The 25,000-nt window shown below is 47.5% G+C and overlaps 2 protein-coding genes across 4 annotated transcripts in view; both read left to right on the top strand.

Moving 5' to 3' along the window:
- Positions 1-6,160: 6,160 nt before the first annotated feature.
- Positions 6,161-7,357, top strand: LOC135820204 (uncharacterized; the record flags this gene model as incomplete). Its single annotated transcript, XM_065333517.1, is given in 1 exon segment — positions 6,161-7,357. A coding segment is annotated over 1 exon segment (1,197 nt), but the record flags the coding sequence as incomplete, so codon positions are not given.
- Positions 7,358-16,383: 9,026 nt separating this feature from the next.
- The window catches only part of LOC135819878 (piezo-type mechanosensitive ion channel component 1-like), a 102,996-nt gene continuing 94,379 nt past the window's right edge, over positions 16,384-25,000 (top strand). For 2 of the 3 annotated variants that reach the window (XM_065333177.1, XM_065333179.1), the window contains exons 1-6: positions 16,384-16,883; positions 17,312-17,515; positions 18,666-18,708; positions 19,069-19,608; positions 20,260-20,419; positions 23,947-24,036. In XM_065333177.1, the coding sequence (XP_065189249.1) occupies positions 16,820-16,883; positions 17,312-17,515; positions 18,666-18,708; positions 19,069-19,608; positions 20,260-20,419; positions 23,947-24,036 (1,101 nt within the window). In that variant the 5' untranslated portion in view covers positions 16,384-16,819. The remainder of the gene's footprint in view (positions 16,884-17,311; positions 17,516-18,665; positions 18,709-19,068; positions 19,609-20,259; positions 20,420-23,946; positions 24,037-25,000) is intronic. The other variant, XM_065333178.1, reaches the window with a different exon arrangement.

The following is a 25,000-nucleotide window of genomic DNA, read 5'->3' on the forward strand; positions in this document are numbered from 1 at the left end:
AAGTGTCCTTGCTGGTGTCTGTATGGTTCGGCTGAAGAGCGCGTGGCTGTGATGAGTTGGGAATGCAATGAATTGAAAATATGGCCGAAAGCTCTGTCGCAATATTTAGTTTTGATTCTTTGTTGCCATCATAATATCCGATATATTTGTACCGGATTAAAATACGTTTTGCTTTTGATATTTCGTACCAATATCACTGTAGCCGATATATTATTCTTATATCCGGTCACTCTATAGCCGATACAGACTGTAGTACTATTAGTAACAGACTCACTGGCATAGTCCTTATATGTACATGTATGTTCTTACAATCTTGCACCCAAAATAGGCAACATCCTATGTACACTATAGTACAAATGCTATACTAAAAAGGTTAGTATAGCATTGTGTGATGAATGGGGTGTATATTGAGGTAGATATACATGTAAGTCGGATATACCCCTCGCTGGAGTGTATATGGAAAATATACACCATCATACAAACCTCGGCCTGCGGCCTCGGTTTGTATTTGGTGTATATTTTCCATATACATGTACACTCCAGCTCAGGGTATATCATACGTATGTGTTTCAGCCAGCGATTTTTGACCATCTAACATGGCGGGGGGTACCCGCTGTTTTTTGCAAAAATCAAAGATTAATCATTTTTACTTTGAGATTAAGGTGAGTTGCTATCATTCTTCCGCGATTTACTGCCGCTAGCCCCACATTTTTGATACTAAATCCGCTGGGGTGGAAAGCTGACGCGAAAAGCAACATTTTGGTGCCAAACATTCCTTGATCGGACGAAGGAGAAGGAAGTTGCTTTCTGTTTTGGCGCAGTGGAATTATTGACTGAAATTGCTGTCAGTATATTAGTAGTAGTAGTTTTTTTTTACCATCGGATGCCTCAACAGTGATACACACAACTCTTAAGAGGGCCGATAACGGGATAAGTGGAAAGGAAAGGAAAAGAAAAGAAAAAATAGAAAAAATTGGAATTCAGACATCAAGCAGTACAGTAATCAAACACCAAGTCAACTTCAATCTTAGTACAAGAACTATCAAGATCATCGAGAAACTCAACAGATTCCAAAAAGAAGGTCAAAATACTTCTTAAACGCCACTGGGTCTTTAAAAAGATCCCTGAGTTGGTTTGCAAATGTAGAGGTACGGTGGTGTCTGCGCCACTCGGCAGGTAGTGTATTAAAGAAAATTGCGGCACGATTAGAAAAAGAATTTACTCCATCAGTTGTCCGGTGCTTAGATATGGCAATGGAAGCATTAGAGTGGCTTCTAGTTCTAAGGCCTGTTGTGATAGGTGGAAATAATTCCGTTAGGGTAGGCAGTGAGATGATGACATGATTTCTATGAATAAACTGGGCAAAGTTGAGAATCATATAGTGTTCAAATGGATAAATCGCCAATGTGGTCAATAATGGCGTGATGTCGTCCTGTGACTTAGCACCACAGGCAGCTCGCACAGCACGGCGGAACACAGTAGAGAGCCTTTGGCGGTCCTTAGCGGACAGCTTCGTTACAAAACACGAACAACAGTACAAAAGATCAGGTAGAATGACTGATACAATAAATTGCCTCCTGGCCTTCCTGCTCAATTGCCGAAAGGACCGTCGAAGAGCGCCAACCTTAGCACATGTCTTGCGAATTACAAAGTCAATGTGAGGCAACCCAATACTGGGGGTCATCAATGATGACCCCCAGTATTCGGGTGCTGGTAACGCGGGTCAATACCTGATCGTTGAGTATCACAGGAACAGACAGGTGCAGGGGGAGTTTGGAAATGAACATGGCGACAGTTTTGGCAGAGTTGACTGACAACCCTAGGTCCGCAAGATCTAGAGCAAGCACTGAAAGTACCTTGTTGACGGCACCGACAGCTTCATTTGGCGACCTTCAACTGGCATACAGGGTCATGTCATCCGCGAACATCGGCAGCTTGCAGGAAAGAGCATCAGCTGTGAGCGGCAGCTTCCGCACATATAAATTGAAGAGCACAGGGCCCAGAATGGTGCCTTGAGGTACGCCACTAGTAACTGGTACCAGAGGAGACGTTCCGATGTAGGTAACCACGCGCTGCTGCCGTCCACGGAGGTATGACTGCAACCAAGCCAGGGCTATGCCAGAAATACCCACGGCCGCGATTGCGATGAGAAGTTGCTGGTGTTGCACGGTATCAAACGCCTTCTTCAGGTCAACGCAAACAACAGCTGTATGCAGACCCGCTTCGCGGGCTAGCAGCCAATCATTCGTTACCTTCGTGAGGAGTTGCTCGGTCGACCGGTGCTTCCGGAAACCAAATTGATCTTCATGGAACGGGCAACGTTCTTGGAAAAACACCTGGAGACGAGAGAACACGAGCTGCTCAAGGAGTTTGGCGAGAATAGATGTTAGAGACACCGGGCGGTGATTGGAAGGGCAATTACTGGGGCCTTGTTTTGACTTCAATATCGGGGTGATGCGGGCAATTTTGAACCGGGATGGAAAGTGTCCAGAAGAGAGGGAAGTGTTGTACAAAATGGTAAGTGAAAGGGCGACTACGTCTTTCGATACCTTTAGCAAAAAAGGCATAATTCCGTCCGGACCAGGAGCTTTGCGGCTCTGGAGGGCACTGATTAGCCTTTTCACTTCTGAGACAGTTACCGCCTCGAACGTCCTGAGGTCCGTAGAGTTAGCCGGACCCATTGGCAGATCATAGGTAGCATGTTTATCGGTGACAATAGCATGGAAGTAATCGTTTAGTCTCTCAGCTGGGATAGTAACTGTTTGCCTCTGTGGCGTACGCTTGGTGATCGTGTTCGATATTTTCCAGAACTGTCGAGGTTCCCGTTCATACGTCCTGCACCGATCCGCGAAGTAACGATTCTGAAGATGACGGTACAAGTTGTTGGACTGACTACGTAATCTCTTGAACTGCGCTATTATGACCATGTCACGAAAGTTGGCTGCTTTTAACTTCTTGAAGGCTGATTTGCGTTCCCTGATCAAGTCAAGAAGAGCCTTGGTCATGAAAGGGCAAGTCTTCCGATTCCGCTTCGGTCGCTTCCTGGGCACATAAGGCGCTGCAATATCAAGTGCAGCATTAAATTTCTCGGCCCATTCGTCTAACATCAGGTCAGTGTCAGTGGTTGCAAAGTGATGAAGATTGGAAGACAACAACATACCGCAGAAGCGGTCTGCGTCGAAGCCTCGGTAGTCTCTTCGTTGTCTGCTTGGTTGCTGACCATCGGTGTCGGAGTTCCGTGTGCCCGCTGTGGGCAATGGGACAGTACTGAGGACCAGGCGATGGTCTGAGAACTCACAGTCTATAACGGATGCTGACGTGACGAGGTCTATGTTCGTCAGTATGCAGTCAATCGACGTGCGTGTCGAGGCAGTGATTCTAGTTGCGGCCTGGACTTTATTGGCCATCCCGCACGGGAGTAAAAGTGTGTTCTTGAGGTGTTGGAAAACGCTGGATGCCTGATGCAGGAAGTCTACATTGACGTCGCCTAATAATACAACATTTTCGCTGTCCAGTTGTTCTGTGGCTGTGGCAAGCCGAGTCCAGTACTCCACTGGCTCGGATGGGGCCGATATATGCAACCGAACAAAACACCATCATTGACTGTGCCGGTTCTGAGCCACATCAATTCTAGACTGGCATGCGAGTGGGTCAAGACAGGAGTCACATTAACTTGGTCGTTCACGTACATGCAAATTCCCCCTCCTTTCCTGCAGGGGCTGCAGGAGGACAAGCACGAGCAGCCCTCAGCACACGGCCGATCACGACGGAAAAGAATTGCTCCCGGCACCGAGACCTCGTTGTCCGAGATGCTGGAGTCAAGCCACGTTTCAGTAACTGCCAGAAGATCCAGGGCATGTTGGTCTATTAACTTAGCAATAATGTGTGTTTTGTGTCTAAGGCTGCAAATATTTATGTGGCCAACCTTTATGTGGGTATATGAACAGCTTACGGGGCCGACGGTTGAAGAGGAGACGATGGTGTAAAGGCTGGAGCATGCGGGTTCAAGGGGAGTGGGTCAGTGGTTTGAGCCATTATGCTTTAACGGGTTTGGGAGCCCAGGCCTCTGTACCAAATCGCCACTCTCTTACAGTACGGCCAACTTCATCAGGCCAGAACGATTCTTCCGCGACCTTCTTGGCGTCCGTGACCAAGACTGTAATACGAGCAGAGGCTGTTCTAAAGTGGACGGAGGTGTACACGACGCTTTGTACTACAGATACGCCTTGTGCCTTGCAGTGTTCAGCTAGCAAGAGAAACGGCGTCGATATGATCGGAGAGTCCGAGAAGTGGAGCGATCCACTTTTCTCCCCTTTGTGCTCTCTTCCACCGGAGGATGCGGCAAGGGTGCCGCTGCACTGGTGAGCCGGATTGCACATCTCCAGTCGCTACGTGGGAGGGAGGCGTATTCTGTGCTAATTGCCCACCTCCGCTGCAGGCTGTCTTTCGCCCTGCTGCGTTCGAGTGTCATGTGTCTGCGTGGGGCTCGCCGAGTTTGGCAGCCTCCAATGGATGGCTGTGCCTCCCTGGCTGTCGTGGAGGCTAGGGTGTCCCGATGAGCCTTGCCCCGTGATTGTGCGAACTATGCTATGCTTCTCTTGCTGTCTGATCACATGCGACGTCATCATTATGATTGTGATTTGTTTTCAATCCTCCGCCATGGCAAATTGTGTTTTGTTCGCCCGTAATTGAATCCGCATCGCAGTCCGGGTCAACATTTCCAATGTAGATTATTATTTATGTAGTACACCGTCACGCGGGGTCGTCCTACGAGTCCAGGTGCACTCTTGGGTGTTTTCGGTGCCGTGTACCGCGATGTCTCCTCTCTACGGTGATTTGGCTTTTGCGTACGTTTGTCGTGGCCAGGTGCATGCGGCCTTGGTGGCTGCCTTGCGGAGTCTGCGTACGATTTTTCTGCAAAGTGCTGTGCAGCTGGGCCTCGTGTTTGCACCGGTGCACGTGGTGATGTGAGTGACAGGTCTGGGGTAGCGTCGGTACTCGTACTAAAGGTGGTACGCGGGTGATTCTTCAGCTGGCGGCCGCCTACGCCCGCTACGGCGATGGTGGGATGACCTGAATGCAAAAGGGTCGGATTAGGCCTCGGTCACACTACGGCAGTTTGAAGCTGGACGCAGCGTCAAGCCGCAGCACTTGACGGAGACGCGGGGTCACACAGTGTTTTGTTTTTTTTGCAGCTCATGACTGCCGCGGCTTGACGCATTTGTCTACGTCACAAAACCACCAGGAAAACTCAATGACGACACGGATTCCCACGGAAACCGGCCTTTTGCTTATTATACAAAAAAATTGTCGGACAAAGTTTTCGAATTTTTCATTGATTTTTGATTACAAGAAGACGAAAGGTACTAGGTCCACGCGTGCACGATCGTTGTTGTTTCTTTCCGAATTTGAAGCCATTTTCAGTTGTAGTGTCATTGATCAGGCAAGAAAAGTCCGCATCGCAGCTGTGTTTCTCCTGACTTCGTCATACTGGTTGTCCTTTTTGGGGCTCTTGACGACAACACAACACTCACAAGTCAACAGGCTCCAGTTGGCCGATGACCCACTCAAACAACTGGTCCTTTCTCGACATCATTTTCTTCTCAGAAAACGCCTCGCTCTTCCGCCAGGTTCGGAGCAGAGGAGCCTCGGCCTCGTAGGTCCACGGACTCATCTCGAACAAAAAGAGGGAACAAAACAAACCTTGAACAGACGAATGTCGAATAACTGCTCAACTCAAGCAAAGTGTCTTGAAACTAATTTTACTTGAAAGACACTGTTTTTCCGCCAAGCGTCACTCCCATCAGCGGCAACGCAGCCGATTTCCCCACGTCAGACGCAGCAGCGTCTGACGCTCAAACTTCCCGCGTTGCGTCAGTTGCCATGGAAAAGCTCATGATTCTGACGCTGACGCAGCATTTTTGCCGTAGTGTGACCGAGGCCTTATGGGTACTTCCTGAATGCAACAAAGTCGATCCTGCTCGTGAAACCCGAGGCGTACGAGGAAGCCACTGTGATTTTTGCTGGTACTGGTGTGCGTATTGAGAAGGATGGTTGTCGTCATCTAGGAGCAGCCCTTGGCACGCCGTCCTTTGTGGAAGAGTACGTTGCTAATAAGGTCACCGACTGGGTCCAGCAGATTCGTCGTCTGGCTGAATTTGCATCGACTCAACCTCAGGCAGCCTACAGTGCCTTCATTCAGGGACTACAGCCGCGGTGGTCCTTTCTCTCAAGAACCCTTGAGGATGCCCCTGCACTGTTTGGTCGTCTTGAAGACGTGATTCGGGACATCCTGATCCCAGCTCTGACAGGCCACGCGCCACCGTCTTCTCAGGAGCGTGCACTGCTGGCCTTCCCATGTCGCCATGGTGGTCTTGGCATCACCGACCCGACATCTATGGGCGGCAACTACCGCAATTCACGCAAGATCACGACATCCCTGTGGGAGAAACTAATCGCCCAAGATTCCTCCCTAGATGGCACCGCGGCGCAAGTTCTCCGCATGAAGGCAGAGGTACGTACGACTTTGCGAACCAACCTCCTGGCAGCCGTGAAGTCTTTCAAGGATGGTGCTGGAGCAGAGCTTGAGCTGCAATTGACCCTAGCTTCGGAGAAGGGGGCCTCCAGCTGGCTGACTTGCCGCCCTCTAGCCATCCATGGATTTCGTTTGTCCAAGGCGGAGTTTCGCGATGCCCTCTGTCTCTGGTACGGGTGGACACCAGCACGCCTGCCATCAGGATGCGTCTGTGGCCATGGTAACTTTGACGTCACCCATGCCTTGTCCTGCAGTACTGGGGGATTCCCCAGTATTCGACACAATGAAATTCGAGACCTCACGGCTGATGTTCTGCGTCAGGTCACGCATGGTGTGTGCACAGAACCGATGCTGCAGCCAGTCACCGGAGAGAAATTCCGGCTTCTGTCCACAACGACCGCTGATCAGGCTCGTCTTGATGTTGCCGCCAACGGAATCTGGGGTGGCCGATTTGAGCGCACCTTTCTTGATATAAGGGTTTTCAACCCCTATGCTGCCTCAAATCGCGCTGCCTCAGTTTCCTCAGTGTATGCACGTCATGAAAAGGAGAAACGCCGGAGATATGAGCAGCGTCTGCTTGAGGTTGACCGCGCCACGTTCGTGCCAGTAGTGCTGTCAGCCACTGGTGGCACTAGCAAGTGTGCATCGGCCCTGTTCAAGCGTCTTGCCAGCATGCTATCTGACAAGCTGAAGGAGCTGTACTCCGTGACGATGGCATGGCTTCGCTGCAAGCTAAGCTTTGCATTAGTCCGAGCTAGCGTGATGTGCCTTCGTGGGGCAAGATCATCATCCACACACCGTGTCACCAGGGACACGGTGTAGTGGTAGCCGAGGCACGTGTTTCCTTGCAGGACTGTTGAACTAAAGTCAGACATGTACATTTTTGTCTAGAGGTCTAGTCATGAAAACATGTTCATATAATACCTCATGAACTAGTGGCTAAAGAATTGTCCCTGACTGCAGAGCCAACAGTGATGGTGTAGGTGGCGGAGTAGAGATGGGCTCAGCTGTACGGCGTAGAGTTTCCAAAGCTCAGACGGAAGAACAACTTCAGTTAAAGTGAAACACATGGAAGCGAAGATATTTGCATCACAATGTCGGGATCGATCAGCTTTTTAACCTGCAGCTATTCACCTGTGAACGTTGTCCAACTGCAGCCTGCAGAAGTCTTTTCAAAGCATTTAATGACAAGCTAGCCAATGTTTGGACTGTTTTAATATCTACTAGTATGCAAAGGATTTTGGTATTTTCATTTTCATCATTTTTTCGTTACAGCACTGCCATCACATACAAATAGTGTTGTCCTTCTTACATTGCTGCGAGATCTATCGTATTATCTACACGTACTTCGAGTAAATTAGTTCAGGTTGAAACTGTCCTATAGCACTTCTTTCCTTAGACTCTGACAGTTTCCTACCACCTTTTCCTTCTCCTGTTAGTACTTGGGTTACAATACCTATTCTCTCAGTTGAAGTGTAACGCCGAACCGTCTGACGCTTCTCTCGTGTTTGCAGTCTGATAATTATAGTAATGCATGCCTGTAAATAGTCTCATGTACCTGTTAGCTGCACATACTATGTACATGTACACGTACCTCAATGCTAACATTCGACACGACAAGTAATGACTTATTATGTACATGTACATGTACATGTCCAATAACCAAGTTTCACCGCACTTTGGAAATTTTGTTTTGACACTGTAAAAGTACAGTACTTGTCGCCGTACTGTATCTACTGCTTATTCTGAGCAAAATGAGGTGCTACTTGGCCATATAAGTGTCAGTAAAAATGGATATAGGAGCAATTCTAGTTAGGTTACCATGGTAATAACGGCCTTTTTCTATTTTGATGTTTTTCACCATGTTCGGACACAATTCGGCAATCGAAACCTATGCCATCGTGTTCAGGAGGCAAAACCCATCCAGGAATGATCATAAAATCCATGTTAGCAAACATGTGTCAAGTAAAAGTGAGAAATTTCAAATGGGCCCTAGGACTAGGATCAGGAGGGCGAGAATATATCTAAGTCATGCAGTCTACGGGAGGTGCGAGCTGTCATGGATATAGAGGCTGATATTGTGCCAGCGTGAGGGCAGAGACAGGAAGAAGACGCTGATTTCTTGAACAACTCACCTACGTATAATCGAATCCACAGGGAGCGCTCGTACTTTGATCCATCAGGACGCGAAGAATCTTCAAAGCACTCTCAAACACGGAGTTTTACAGTGGGCAGCCAATTTCACGGCCATTATGAAGGCCCTCGACGACTACAGGAGATTTGTAGAGGAAAGAACAAAGAGTAAAGAGTGGACCCTGGCTAGCGCCAGACGTTACTGAAGTAACGTCTTCTGCATAGCTACGGGAATAAACACAATTACGAGTGCAACCTCGACAGCACCGGAAGAAAAACGAGCAAAAATGGCTGTGAAAACAGTCGAGAGAGCAAAAATGGCTGTGAAGACAGTCGAGAGAGCAAAAATGGCTGTGAAAACTGCTCTCTCTCCAGTCATTTAGATGCTGTTGCCCTTGACAACTGGTTCCATCCAGAGCACGCGACTTTTGTTTGTCCCCAGTGCTCTCCGTTGCTATGCGTATCGAAGGGGCCGTGACGTCACACTTAACAGCCCCATTATACCCGAATTACTCGGTACGTGATCGATGATTCCTTTTAAAAAGGGGAAGTGCATCGATTTTTCGAGTACGAGGTGATTATGCAATTCTAAGCATTTTTCGTTTCTAAGCAAATGCGTAAAATCAGCAAACCGTCTCGTACATATCCAATGCATGCGGTACAATATTCCAAATATAGCACAGTGAGAGACTTCCCTCGGTCTTCATCTTCCTTTCCCAGCATGTGTTTTGTTCAAGAAGACTACATACAGCTGCAGGTAGGTTTGTCTTTATTTTAGAGCAGTTTGTTGCTCTTCGCGATCGCTTCAGTAGCAGAAATAATGTAAAATCGCCCTTTTATGGATCCCGTTTGTGAGGAGCCTGCCGAACCAGGCCCAGAAAGTTCATGTATTAAAATACTAGTAATAGCAGTAGTAGCGACAGCACTGGATCTGCTAATGGAGAAGAAAGCCATAAAACGACTTCTGATACAGATATGGCATCAAATATTGAGCCGGATGAACCCAGCACAGATTCAGCTAGCAAGCGAGCAACGCTCGCTGTCAGAGCATTCTATTCTCCTGTAACGAGCAGTGCATTTAGTTCGAAGGCCGCTGCGGCAAATGCATTTGACGTGAGTCGGCAGATGTTCCGACATATAGAGAAGGAACTGGAGGTGTCTGGCGTGTTGTCAAACATCAAGAGTGGGCACCTTCCTCCTCCACCTCTGCCAGATGTTCACGACAATGGTTCAGTGACCACACCACCTGCACCTGGTGGCATAGAGTTTGACATGGCAACAGTGGAGGCTGCCATCAAAGCCAAATGCACACGTCCTGGTGACAATGTCAAGTATGGGACACATGGATTGGTGGGCATGTATCGTGAGGGCGTGAAATGGGCCGTGGAGTCAATGCACACGGGCAATCTGCGGAAGGATGGGCACAGAGCATCTGAGCTGTTAGCCTTGATGAACATCAAAGTGTCGTTGAGAGAATATGAGGCTTCGCTGGAACCTGATGTTACCGTCGTGAATGTCCAGACACCATGCAGAACTGGCCAGAGAGCGAAGTTGCCAATGCGATATGAAGTCCAACTTGTGGAGTTCGTACAGAAATTACGTGCTCTGAACCTAAAGGCAGGCAAGTGGCTGATAGTTGGTGCAGCTAACCACCTCATCAAAGGAACTGAGCTAGCTGACTTGTTCAAGGACAAGCAAGTAACCTATGCTTGGCCCGTATTACTCGTTCAGGAACCGCTATGGCATTAAGATGAAAAACCAGGTCCGGCTGGAAATGGACCGCAAGAGGCGGACAACAAGTGATCACTTCTGCTCCTGGTATGAAGTCGTGATGGATGGTATGATTCAGTGTGGCATTGCTGTGAAGAACGACAGCTTCAAGGACAGTGAGCCATAATTATGATATCATGTTCTATGTCACCGACCCAGATATGGTTTTCGAGTGGGACCAGACGGGCTTTACTTTGGACCAGACAGACGACGGAAAGGGGCCCACAGAGAAGACCATGACCGTGGACAGTGATGATGATGGCACGTGCGTAGTGAACAAGTCCAGTGTCCGATGGACCCTCACAGGTGGCTCATTCATGAATGGTGATGCCTTGCCTGGATGTGCCACACCATCATCCAAGAGTATGCAGCTCAGCCTAATGAAGGATCCCCCAAGATCCAACTTGGTCGATCCCGAAACTGGTGACCGTCGACCATGCCAGTTCTACCCGCATCCCTCCGGTGGGTTTTCGTACCAACTTGCGCCACTCTGGTTGAAAGAGGTCGTAGGGCCATGTCTCCCGAAGAAGGAAGGAAAAAAGGCTTATGGGCTATGCGACGGCTATGGGGCCCATACAACAATGCCAATGGTAACGGCGGCGGAAGAAGTTGGCACGACCATTCAGTTGCGTGTGCCACACACCAGCCATGTATCACAAGTTGCTGATGTAGCGAATTTCCCTGTGTTCAAGAGGAAGGCTAAACAGATGAAGTCGGATCTGCTCGTACAGAAAGTGCTGAAAGGAGAACCACCAAGGTTGCTGGCAGCAGATATGGTTAAGGTCATCAAGCAGCCATGGGAGGATGCATTCCATCCAGACATCAGCCGCAAAGGATGGAAGGAGATTGGCTTTGATCCCGCAACAAAAGGCTGCAACCGGAAGCTATACTGGGATCTGAGGAAGAGTGAGGAGTCTGCGCAGGAGAAGCTTGATCGGTCAAATGCCTCAGAAGTCGTTCTGGACACCAGCTGTCTACAATTTCAGCAGAATGCCCGCATTGAGTCACATTCCGACCCCTCCGACTCTTCGGATTCAGGGAATTCCGACTCTGATGCCAATGTTGACAGTCTACGTTTGGGAGGAGAGGACTTCAGGTAAGAATGGGGTTAGTTACTGTAGTTGCAGAGTGTATCCAATGAAGTAATGCATGTTGTACGCTACGATCACAACAGTAATCCTATCCTCTTCAAGTTAGAAATTGATTGTCCCAGCCAATGTACATGTATGGTGTGATGTGCTCTATTCTTTCCAACATTTAGCTGTTATGTTGTGTTGGTTTCAGGCTTGGTCCACTGACGTACGGTGCAGGACGCGCAAAACTGGAGGAGAGGCAGAAGAGGAAGGAGGAGCAGGAGACATTGCGCAAGGAACGTGAAGCGACCAAGAAAGCCAAAGAGCAGCAGAAGTGCGAAGATCGTCAGCTGGCTGCCAAGGATGCAGCAAAGCTGTTGTGGAGCCACCATCACCAGGGCCTAGCACACGCACTTGGTAAACTTCAGAAGAAGCACCTTTCTGCCCTTCTGATTCTCACCAAGAGCCCGGTTAAAGGCAATGAAACGCATGGTGTGTTGGCCTCACACCTTGAGAACAAGCTCAAGAGCGATGACCTGGAGAAGCAAGACAAGAATATACGAGAGCTTGTCAACCTCTTCTACGAAATCCCAGTGTCATGTTCCCCAGCGTCAGCGTCAACAACCACGACCATCAGCAGTCTCCCGTCCCCGGCGGCCACCATGTCGCCATCAGCATCCCCTGGTACATCCTTCTGGCCTAGGAGTGTTTCAACTCCACTACCCAGGGCAACGGTGGCTGTTTCACCTCGACCAGCCTTCCTGATGCAGCCTAGACTCCCACGGCCCAGCAATTACAGCGGACCCAGGCTACCAACTGGATATGCTGCTCGGCCGACACCAAGAGGAAACCCACCATCATCCAGTGGATCCAGTTGAGCTGATGACCATGTGTGGCGCAGGTTTGGACACGTTCTCCTGGCGGCCCTTCGGACAATTTTTTCTTCTTTCTTATTTATTCCGGTTCATTGTTCTGTTCATAGTCCACACGCTACTATGATCTTCAAGTAATCATGCTTCTATGGTGTTGCCAGACCCGGGCCATGCTCTATTTCAATTGTAATGCACATGTTGTGGTTCTTTAAAACTTTTTGGTTTCAGTGGATGCTGGGAAGTCACTTCTTTAGGGCTCTAATTGCTTGCGGAAGACTTTGTTTTTTTTGGCATTAGTACTTGTCACTGTTCTAGCATGTACATGTATGTGTGTAGAATGGAAGAATGCGATGAAATAACACTAAACATAGTCATTTTACACAATGCTTGGAATCTAAAACGTTCATATTCATAGCATCATATCAACCCAATAGGCCTTGACGGATTATGCTAATATTTTCGTGAAATTATGCTTTTCGCATTGCTGAAAAAATTGCAGAATTATGCTATTTTTATGCTAAAAGTTATACATATTATGCCGCATTATGCTCACATATGCTGCTACATGTATATGATGGTTCTGTGCAAAATAACAGGGGAATTTTTTTGTAGAGGGCGCTGTACTGTAGTAGCAAAAGTTCAACGGGGTCAACATGGTCAACGTACCGTCCGACCTAGCTACGACCGCCACTGATTGTAGTGGACTGGACATGTCGTAAACCTACGACTTCCAGGTGCATCAACTTGTACTTGTACTTGTAGAACATGTACAACTGTATGGAATTTGATGCGAACAGGCGGATTATTCCAATTTATGCGATTCGTATGCAATTTGCCTCGAATTATGCGACTATTCGATTTTGGTAGGAATTATGCGAAAAATTATGCTAGCATAATCCGTCAAGGCCTACAACCCAAATGTAATCCATTCCTTGGGGCGTTATGATAGTCATTCAGTTGAAACTTGGTGAAGATAGAAAGAAAGGGATCATTTAGAAAAGCGATCCTGTCAGCTTTTCTATTATTGTGTTCACATGGCAAGAAAAACGACATCGCTATGCTACGTAAGTTTCTACGTAAGGTGATCGGTATTTCACTTAGGCTACGTAAGTCTCTACGTAAGGTGCTCGGTATTAGATCTACCAACGGGTGGTAGCCGCGTGCTGTGCACTTGCACGGCTGCAGCCGGCAGACATTGTGTTGCAGTGCAGTCCGTGTTCGGATGTGCATGCGCGAGGAACTTCCTTCTTTGGAACTGCTTCTTGCATGAGCTGTTTCGGATATTTCGTCTCCTGGCTGGCTTATTTCGTTTCGGCGCTGCTGAGACCTCCTTTCGCCGGATATTACTCAATGACAGGTGAGTTGACCAGTTCCCTTTGATTCATTTGCTTGTGTTGACTCTTTCATTTACGAAAAGTGTGCTGATTTTGGGCGGAATGCAATAAATAAAGGAAAAGCTGACAGGATCTCTTTTCTAAATTTAGCTTTTCCGCTGCCGAGGCCTCCTTTTACGGTATACTCGATGACAGGTGATCTCTGAGTTGACCTGTTTCCTTCGATTCATTTGCTTATGCTCACCCTTTCATTTACGGAAACGTGTGCTGAATTAATTCAGATTTAGATCCATTTTTATCTCTTTGCCCTTGTCTACAGTGTGCGAAGAACGCGAGTTCACCTTCTTGACGGTAAGGCTCATGTTAGATGTGTTGTCGAAATACTCATATTCATTGTACATTGGTACGTTACAAGTAAGGCACTGGTCAGTGGCATACTATCGTTGGCAGTTCCCAATCTGGAGGGAAAGGTTCAAGGTTAGACCCATTGACCGAGTTTGCAAAATAAATTCGCATACGGTATCAGGGAAAATCTCCATTGTGGAGAGGTTCAGTAAACTTGTTTGCTTCATACGAAACAAGCCAATGGGTGCAGTCTCGTCTCGTGAAGATCTCGTACTTGTGTGATTGGATTTGTTTACTCGAGTCTGGGCTGTTTGAATTATTATTTGTGAGTACCGCCGAGATTGCACTGCCCCAAATAAAGTTTCGTGCCGCCAAAGCAAGAATTACGATCTGCAATCTGTTTGTAGTACCTGCAAGAATGTGCTGTACATGTATCGTACTTTCTCTATTGCTGTTTCAGTTGCCGTCATGTTGCTAAAGAAACGTTCAGTACAGAGAGAGGTTCTGCAAAACGAAATTTCGAACGAAGTTTCGCGACAGTCCTTGCGAAAGTGTGTACGAATTTTTGCACGAACTTTGCGTTCTGCACATTTTCGTAGTTTGCGCGGGCCAAGTGCACGTACGCCATGACCCGATCTCACGAAATTTCCTACGACAGTTCATTTCGTGTTCCCTGCAAGTTTCGCACTTCATGACGTAGAACGAAAGTTTGTACGCATTTTCGTTTTGCAGAACCTCTCTAGTGACTCATTTGTTTCAAACGAGACGAGTCAATGAGTTGGTGTGGCTTAGAATCTTTCGCTGTAGAAGAAATCTATTCGTATGTCTATTGGAGAAATAATTGTATTCACTGGTTATACATGTATAATATATAAAATAGGTTAAGACAAACTCACAGAATAAATACCCTTGGTGTTCGTCCTAAAGAGGTTCGACTGGATATCATTCATACTCACCAAAAGATGTAAGATTTTATTATTTATGGAGTGCCTTGTTTATCTCTCAGTACCTCCAAGCATAGCCTTGCCCCTTTTATCCTCATCAGTGTAGTTGTTGGAACGAGGTGTCGGACTCAGCAATGTATTTGTTTACATTTTAATACATGTTTATTGTTCCTCCTTTGCTGTGTTGTTTTAGAAAATCGTGGACTAACAGTTTGAAGTCATTGAACTACTTCCAAAAGTTGTATCGACATCAACAGGATTACGATTTCAGTGCAATATGATGCAGGATGACCTTATCACGATAACCCATGATTATAAACCATTATAAACACAGAATCAACAAAAAACATCTGCGACACGCACCTGGTTACATTTCTCAAATAAATCTGATCCAGGGTGGGGAAATCTGAAATATCGGAAAGGCTAGATTATTATTATGACAGAGTCATGAAATTCTGCTACAGCAACATGCACAGAATGACCTCCGTATAAAAAAAAGTATCACCACGGTCCATCACTACTCACATGTTTCCCCGCAGAAGAACATGCTAGCCTAGTGCCATTTTCTGCAAGAAAAGGCTTGCACCTCCATGCGTATAATACGGTATTGATATGATATGAAGGCCATCATTTACATATTGATATAGGGCATTCCATTGATTGGTGACAGAAAAAACAAAAGAAATTATAGCAATAAAAACTGCTTTATGGCAGTTTTCTAAAAAATGTTATTGTGTTCTAGTCCATGGACCCCGTCTAAAAAGTAAGAAATTAACGAAATGTGATAGCCGAAAATTAAAATTTCACACAAAACCTCACAATAATCACACACAGAATGAAAAGCTACATGTAGAAGACCATTTCCCCTCGTGATCCTCTTTCCTATGCATGCATGACATGCATGTTGCCAATTGTGGTGCAGTACAAGTTTAGTGTTGAAAGCAGCATTTCAACTGTTGTGATTATTGTGAGGTTTTGTGTGAAATTTTAATTTTCGGCTATCACATTTCGTTAATTTCTTACTTTTTAGACGGGGTCCATGGACTAGAACACAATAACATTTTTTAGAAAACTGCCATAAAGCAGTTTTTATTGCTATAATCTTCTGAGTGAGTACTCTGTACTGCTAGCTGCTGCCGCACGGGCATGACAGGTGCGCAAATGCGCCATGTGCATAAGCTGCACGTTACTTCCGACGTGACTCGTAGATCGTAAATACTCACGTCACATTTGGCGTAAAATTTCGACGTGTGCCGTGATCTCCACGGCCACGTGGACCGGTACACAGATCTCGCCGTGGGCGCATGGGCGTGCATGCAGTGCACTGGGAATGCCAGCGATCGTCTGAAATAATTTTTGAATTGAATGTGTTTTGAACTGGGAGTCCACCTGGTTCAGCAGAACAAGCTGATGCAAAAAGTCTTTGCTTTGTGCCTGCTGTGACTTCCTCTCCGCAAGAGTTTTGTAGGAAGCACACCTTCCTGGGTATCTGTTGGCTTCTAAGTGCTCAGGTGGGGATGATCGGTTGAACTTTGCGAGAACCACGACACAGGTGCCAAATTCGTTTTGCCAAATTTTTATATTTTGAAATTTTCAAAATTGTTTTGCAGTATATCTGGTAGCCAGCTGTGGTGCCGTTGTCGCGTTCAACTGGCCTCAGTTAGTGCCAGTACTGTGCTAAGGCGAGGGAGCGGATCGACGACAGATTGGCAATTTGCGAGGCGCACGGCGTGGCGTGTCAGAACAGATCGAGGATGCGTCGGCCAGTTTAGTTTAATCCGCCGAGAAGAACGAGGCACACCGTACCCTCACAATGGCCTTGGCCATTCTGTTTGCGCTGCTGTACCGCTGGCTGCTGCCGTTGGTACTACTGAGCGGTAAGATCTCTTTGGGTAGAATTTGATGTACTACATTACAAGACAAAAAAAAAAGCAATAGAAAGCCATGATTCATGGGTGCTGCACTCTCCTCAACAAACGTCACAGCTGTGTACTGTATAGTGATTTGGGAACATTTGAAAATAGAAATGTGTTATCAAGGAGTGCAAAGCACAGTGCTGACTGTCGACCAGTGTTGTGCAGAGACTGGCTTGGGCACAGGGCTGAGCACAGGGTCGAGTACAGGGCTGCCATTTGATGTATGCCCGGGGCACACATAGGCAAGGTTTTAGGTCGCGTACGTTCGAGTGCGTGCGCGTAGGTGTGTGTGTGTGTGTGTGTCTCTCTCTCTCCCTCCCCCTCTCTTTCTCTCTCTCTCTCCTTTCCTGTCTCATTTTCTTCTGTTCTCTCACTGCTTCGCTGTACAGCGGCTGTTGTTCGTCTCAATGGCTTCTCATTGACCTACCTGGTGCTGCTCCTGTTGAGTCTATTACTGAAGAGTGACTATCGCAGTGCGTCACCGCGCACTCTACTTATCCTGCTGCTGGCCGTGTCTACGGGTAGCCTGCTTGGCAATGCTTTCTTCCAGATCTCGCGCTCCACGGACTACGCCAAGGATCACCTGCAACCAGGTACGGTAACAGGGGCATAGCTGGTCCCCCCCCCCTTTTTTAGCTGGTCCCCCTTGTGTGTGTGTGTGTGGGGGGGGGGGGGCACGGCCGCTTCATACATGTAGAATAGCTGGTGCATGTCATCATGGTCATTATAATGTAGGTCCGAGATTTTTTAGGGGGAGGGTGGACGTGCCCCCCCCCCCCCCCCCCGGCCCTATGCGAGCTATGTGCCTGTGTTAGGTTCTTAGGTAGCCAAGAGACAAGAAGTAGTTTATTAGAATGCACGAAGTGGAAAACTGAGAACAAGTTGGATCGGTAAAACGACAGAGAAGACTCTCGAAAAAGATGCATGCGTGCCGTGCGTAACTGTGAGAACTGAAGTTGTACGCATTGCGTCATAACATAACAGGTACAGTCGAACCTCTTGAAGACGAACACCAAAGGACCAATTGTATTTGTTCGCAAAAAGAGTTATTCTCTATACCTGGTATATGCTATGCACTGTTGATGCACTGTGATTTAGCCAATCGGGTTATGAATACTAGCAAGAGTGCATATACAAGAGTATGCAACTGTGGTTATGGGTCAGTGCGCGGTGCGCTGCCTTCATTACGTAACTTGCCTCCATCAGGCTCTGAAAGCATGCACTCAAACCCACAATTTCTCGTACAAGCCCATCCGTTTTTGCTCGATTCGTTCCAGTGCCTACCCGATCTCTCAATCTTGGCGCGTGAACTCCAGTTCAGTATGAAAGTTCGTTTCAAACCAGAGGAAAAGTGCGGTGTTTGATTTTCCGCAGTGTGCAGACTGCAGCGGAATGATGCAATGAAGGCAGCGCGCCGCACATCTGGCCCATAGAAAAGAGATCACAGTTGCATACTCTTGTTTATGGACTCTTGATACTAGCAGTGCGCCTTTGCATATCAGCACTTCACTCATCCCTGGCTTCACATACCGTCTGCGAAGCCGTAATTCGCTTATGGACATGCGTTCTTTTGACATTAATGTAGCATGGGTGTTGTGTGTGTGTGTGTGTGTGTGTGTGTGTGCGTGCGTGTGTGTGTGTGTGTGTGTGTGTGTGTGTGCGCGCGTGCGTGTACGTGTGCACATGTGTATGTGTGTCCATATGTGAACTCCTCTGCATGTCTATGTTGTCACTGTGCACCAGGTGACGAGGCTGAGCGGATATGGCGGCAAATCGGCTTCAACCAGTAAGCAATGGCCACTATCTTTTTTAAGCTATTATAATTATATGAACAAAATCGCCACTGTCGTTGTGCGTGTGATGTCTGCCTTCACACGCACGAACGCTCAAGACAACTCGGTAGGGTCGTGCAAGAATAAAATTACACAGGTGTGAAGAAGACAAGTAAAAGAACCGATGGCAAGATCAAGCCAAGCTTGCAGGTCGACTAGTTCAAGATGGTGTATGCTGTTTGTAGTGTGATGGCGGCATCAAGAGTCCCAAAATGTGACACACGTGTTCACGTGTTGTATGTGTTTGTCCGTTGGTGTGTGTGTGTGTGTGTTTACGCGCTACCTGTGCGTTGTACGTGCTTGCATGCATGCAGGATGTCGGCGTTCTCCGCTGTGGAGGTCATTCGCCATGTGATGCCGGACATTGTCGTATTCCTGCTCACCGTACCGCTGATCATCTTCATCGGCAAGCTGAGAGCAACCAGTGCAGCGGCGGCGGCCGACGAAGACACGGACGACGCCGACGCCTCGCTGGAGGCAGGCATCCGACGACGAGACGATGATGTCGATGATGACGCGGCCAGTGGTGGTGGCGATGGCGACGACTCGGAACAGGGCATGCCGGAGTGGTTTGTGTCGGTGCTGCGCACGTTCAGCAACGCGCTGTGCGTGACCGCACTGCTCCTCACCAGCGCCGCCAACCCCAGCGTGCTCTCCTCCGTCTACCTGCTGCTGTTCATCGGTGTGGGCGTGGCCTGGGCGCTGGCCACCAGGCACGGTGCGGCGCGTCTCCATGGCGTCAAGCTGTTCACGCTGGCCTACTCTGCGCTGCACCTGCTCGCTCTCTATGTGTATCAGTTTGACGGTGTGCAGTCGACTAGTGCGTGGAACATCACTGATTACTCCACAGTGCAGTAAGTTTTTTTGTTTTTGTTTTTTTTGAATTTACTTCACCAGATACATGGGCATTTCTGCTGTCGCGTCTAACCATACTGCTAGACTCTCGATATAGTATGCAGTGAAGTGGTCGCTATGTCTGTAGATTGTGTCGTTATTTGCGAATTGTTATGAAAAGGTTTAACTTAAAACCGTGGTCGGTATTCACCAGATTGACTGGAGTATGCTGGGGAAGGCGATGTCCGGTGTGCCGTACTGTTCTACTTCGTGCGTTACTGTTGCATCTGTTTTGTCTTATGTATTCACTGTTGCTTCTCTCTCTCTCTCTCTCTCTCTCTCTCTCTCTCTCTCTCTCTCTCTCTCTCTCTCTCTCTCTCTCTCTCTCTCTCTCTCTCTCTCTCTCTCTCTTCTCTCTCTCTCTCTCTCTCTCTCTCTCTCTCTCTCTCTCTCTCTCTCTCTCTCTCTCTCTCTCTCTCTCTCTCTCTAATTTTCTCTCTCTCCCTCCCTCCCTCCCTCCCTCCCTCCCTCCCTCCCTCCCTCCCTCCCTCCCTCCCTCCCTCCCTCCCTCCCTCCCTCCCTCCCTCCCTCCCTCCCTCCCTCTCTCTCTCTCTCTCTCTCTCTCTCTCTCTCTCTCTCTCTCTCTCTCTCTCTCCCCTTGTCTATATCAGAATGCTGGGTCTAACACCGTTGGTGAATGCTTCTCATGGCGGACCTCACCCGTGGTCTATTGTCTTCACAAAAGAGGCCAAGTGGACATGGTATCTGTCGCCGGCACTAATCTTTCTTCTCTTCTGGGTTATCTCACTTGACCTACGCTTCTCCTCCAAGGTATGTAGTGTGCACACCACTGTTTATATATTATAGAAAGAGGACCAAGGAACTACAAGTTACACTATAGTTTACACTAGCACCACCAGTTACTTGACAATCAGCTCATGCGGTAACATTGCACGACACTGACCAACGTAGTTCCTTGGTCCTTTTCTTTTCTATAAATTTATCCTTGGGTCTCCATCCGAGTTCACTGTTGATAATGTTCTTTTTTTGGCAAACCTGGGATGGATTGTTCTCAAAACGTTGTGGCTCAGTTGTACTACAGTCCATTTCAAAACTATAGACGCATAGGGTTTTTGAAATATTTCAAATTTGGCTGGATCTTTTTGAGAATAGTTTTCGGAATATTGCTCAGGTCCGCTCCACAATTACTCTCATATAGTTTCTAAACGATTGGATAACAGACGCCCAATTTGGAAAAAATTATGCACAAAGTGATCACAGATTTTATGTGGTTAGATGCTGGCATAACGGCTTTTGCCTAGGTACGCGTCTATAGTTTTGAAATGGACTGTAAGTAGTATTATTCCATTCAGTTTGGGGGTGGTGGTTAGGTATGATGGGGGTGGGGAGGGGGGGGGGGGGGTGGGGGTGGTGGTTAGGTATGATGAAGGGGGGGGGGGGGTGGTTAGGTATGATGGGGGTGGGGAGGGAGGGGGGTGGTTAGGTATGATGAAGGGGTGGGGGGGGGGGGGTGGTTAGGTATGAGGAGGGGGGGGGGGGGGGTGAGGGGTGGTTAGGTATGATGAGAGGGGGGAGTTAATTTCTTGGTGCTGGGATTAACTTACATTTCAACAAACTCTGTGATTGTATCTGTGCAATGGAGAAATGGTTTTCTGTGTCTGTGCTAGGGCTGAAACGAATATCCTGAATATTCGAACATTCGTTCTTTTAGCTTCGCAGAACGAACATTCGTGAGGTGACGAATATTCAAACTGAAATTTTATTTTTCCATGTCGGAACTCTGACAATTTTCTCGAGTTATCAAGAAAGAATATTTGTTCGTTTACCGTTAAGTCTTGTATAAAAGCCGCACTTGAATAGAAGCCGCAATTTTGGGCCCATCAAATCACACACGAGCCTGGTTTTAGTGTTGACATACATAGAAATACCTGTCTTGTATAGAAGCCTGTCTCATATAGAAGCCTGCAAAATTTCACCAAGAAAGTCATAGAAGCCTGCAAAATTTCACCAAGAAAGTCATAGAAGCCGCGGCTTTTATACAAGACTTTACGATATTCGTTAGCGTCAAGAACGTTCGATTACTGAGAAATTGTGTACGTTTCGGCCCTAGCCTGTGGATGTGTTTGTGTGTTTGTGTATGTATTGTGTATGCGCATTTGGCTATCTGTGTGCACCTTCCTAAGGGTGTGCAGACTCCACTGTACCCACTTGATGGTTTACACAGGAAGATGGGCCTGGCCCGAAAATTTGGATTTTGGATGCTGCTGCTTGTAGAGGCAAAACAAAATGTAGCTGTTCACAACAGCAACATCCAGCATGTCAAGGGCAATGGTCTTCCAGTATTTGTTACTCTTTCGAAGAATCCGATATGCTGCAATGTGCTGGTCAAACATGTCAACTCCACCCATTCCGGAGTTGTATTCACAGATACATTTTGGTTGTTTCACCTCAATAACTGCATGCTGGCCATTTATCTTGGTGTTTCTGGTAATTGTCACAGAATCTGTTGCACAGTGCATGGTGCTGAGCATAGTGACGCTTCTCCTGTCTTTCCACTGCACATACACATTCCGTCCATCTCTCACGTAGCGCATGCATCCACGGTCAGCATGTTTGTCAAACACGGCAACGCTCTTCAATATTTCCGGAACACCACGTCGGTTCAATTTGATCGTACCAACAAGCTCAATACCATCAGCATGAAGAGCGTTGGCTAGATCACCAGATGTATAAAAATTGTCTGTGTATATAACATGGCCTTTATTGTGTAGCATTGATGATAAATTCTGTACAACACGTTGTGTCAGTCCAACATCTGTTTGACCTTGCATTTCTTGGCCAGTGTGAATAGCAAAACTATAACAATAGCTTGTGGCAGAGTCACAAAGTGCCCACACCTTTGTTCCCCATTTCACAGGCTTCATACTGGCGAAACGGAAAACGAGCTTTGGAGCGTACAATGCGTTCATCCACGGACACGTTCTGGCCAGGCTGGTAGAGCGCCTTACAGCGTGATTGCACGTGTTTGCACAGGAACCGTATCTTCTTCCGGCGATCGGTATCGACTTCTGTACCAGGGTCGACAATCTTGAAGAAGACTAACAGTGCCTTGAAGCGTGTGTGGCTTGAAATCAGCTTGCGCGCCCAGCTGCCGTAGTAAAGGGGCTTCGTAGCCCAATAGTCTTGAATTGACGGTAACTTGCACACTCCCATTAAAAGCAAAATGCCGAAGAAACGGTACATTTCGTCAACAGTCGTGTCAATCCAGGCTCCGTTCTTGTCACCATAGGATGGCATAGAGGTAATATGGAGTTGCGCGTATTGATTTGTAAATCCAACCAGCATATGCATGACTTCAGCAGTGAAGAACAATTTGAAGAAGTGCAATTCAGAAGTACCAGCGAAATTATCAGGTAGGTTGGTGCCAGGGTTCTTGTCAGGGGTGAAAGCAGGGCGCACCTGTGGGTTGGCATCAGCCTGATCCCACATGTGGTCAACAGTCACTCCCCTCCCTCGTGCCTGTCTCCCTCGTCCACGTTGTTGACCTCCACGACCAGGTTCTGCACCACCACCAGGATTGCCACGTCCTCGTCCATGACCACCACTCGCAATATTCTGTCCACGACCTCTCCCCCTGGCGACATCACTGGTATCAGCGGGGTTACGTGTCCGAGTCGGCTCGCGGCTGCTGCGCGTTCTCTTCGGCGCAGGCGCAGCACCATTACTGTCGCTGTCGCTGTCATTGCATCTGCTGTCGTCGTCAGCAGTGTCAGAGCAATCGAAATAATTATCCTGATCGCCATCCTCGTCCGAAACAGAATTCAAATCTCCAGATTCACTGCAGTCAGAACTATTCTCGCCGCCCGATAAATCCAACTCAGAGAAGCAAGGCACAGGAGCGTCGGTCTCTTCCAGCTCCTGAAAGCACTGCAGAGCGCAAGCAGCATCCATACCCAAAAATTCCCAGCTCGATTTCCAGCTCGACTCGCGATTCCTCCAACTTCAACAACAAATTTGACAAACACTTTCTACAGCAACATACCACATGTTGTACACCGTTGGAAAGGTCTTTTCATGACGCGTTTGATTGTCCGATTTTTGTGCGCAAAAAATGCATTCCCGCGAAAATTTGAAAATCACATTTTCGACGGATAGTCGTAGAAATTGGTATGTACGGACGGATAAGGGTTAATTAGTTATTTTTGGAAGAATTTGTAGCCGAGAGACTGTTTTTGGGTAGTGGTGTATAACTGTGTGTCTGTGTGTCTGCATAATAGTATATTAATATGCACATGTACCTATGTTGGGTCGTCTGCATGCTATCTCTTCGCATGCAGGTCAACGCGGCGAATTCCTCCTCCTCCTCCTCGCTCTCAAGTAGCCAGCAGACTGCAGCAAAAGCGCCCAGCCGTACGGAGCGATCTCAGGTTAGTGTTACATTTGTTTCAGCTACACTGTGCTTCATGTCTTAGCCTTCGGCCCTGGCAAGTGGACGATCCGAAACAGCACTCGCATTTTCGTGGAAACGACTTAATTTAGGCTCTCCGCCAATTTCAGCCACCAGGTTTTATTTTTTATTCCCGTAGCTATGCAGAAGACGTTACTTCAGTAACGTCTGGCACTAGCCAGGGTCCACACAGCTTTAATTTGGTATTTGTTTGTTTGTGTGTTTGTTTCTCGCCTGGCGCTATCCGTATCTGACGGCAAAAAAGCATAGGATGTTATAAATTTTTCAATTCTCCTATTTTTTTTTTCAGGCATATCCTGGGATTCGAACCCGCACTATCGCCCTACATGCATTCCCCTATACACTTCGCATTCATACCCATTCTTCCAAGTTGCTTCACGTTATTATCTTGCGTTTGAAAGCCCCATTAGAATATTGCGGGCAGCTAGACGGTGTCGTATTACCCTCGATCGTACCTGTCCCGTACCTATCCCCTACCGTACCGTGCCATCAAAGACGGCTGGCCACAATGCATATCCAAATAGGGCTTTCAAATGCAAGATCACAATGTGAAACAACTTGGAAGAATTAGTATGTATGCGAAGTGTATCGGGGGATGCATGCAGGGCGCGCGATAGTGTGGGTTCGAATCCCAGGTTGTCTTAAAAAAAAAAGGATTTTTTTAAAGAATTTATAACATCCCTATGCTTTTTTTTTGTCTAGGTCATCAAGGCAAAAAAGCATAGCGTAGGGCCCTGAGCTTCCAAGCTCTCTCGTTTATTTTATTTCACTCAAATTGTGGTCCATAACCAATTAGCACACATGGTGCGAGAGAGGGAGGTGATAGCCAATTTCTGAAGGGCGTGTGCTGAGTCAGTCTAGCTGACTCTAACTCAGTCTCAAGCGAACCGTGAAGTATTATTTTATTTGCTGAGTTTTCTGTC

The sequence above is a fragment of the Sycon ciliatum genome, chromosome 6 (assembly GCF_964019385.1).
Source record: "Sycon ciliatum chromosome 6, ocSycCili1.1, whole genome shotgun sequence".
NCBI classification, from domain to species: Eukaryota; Metazoa; Porifera; class Calcarea; order Leucosolenida; family Sycettidae; genus Sycon; species Sycon ciliatum.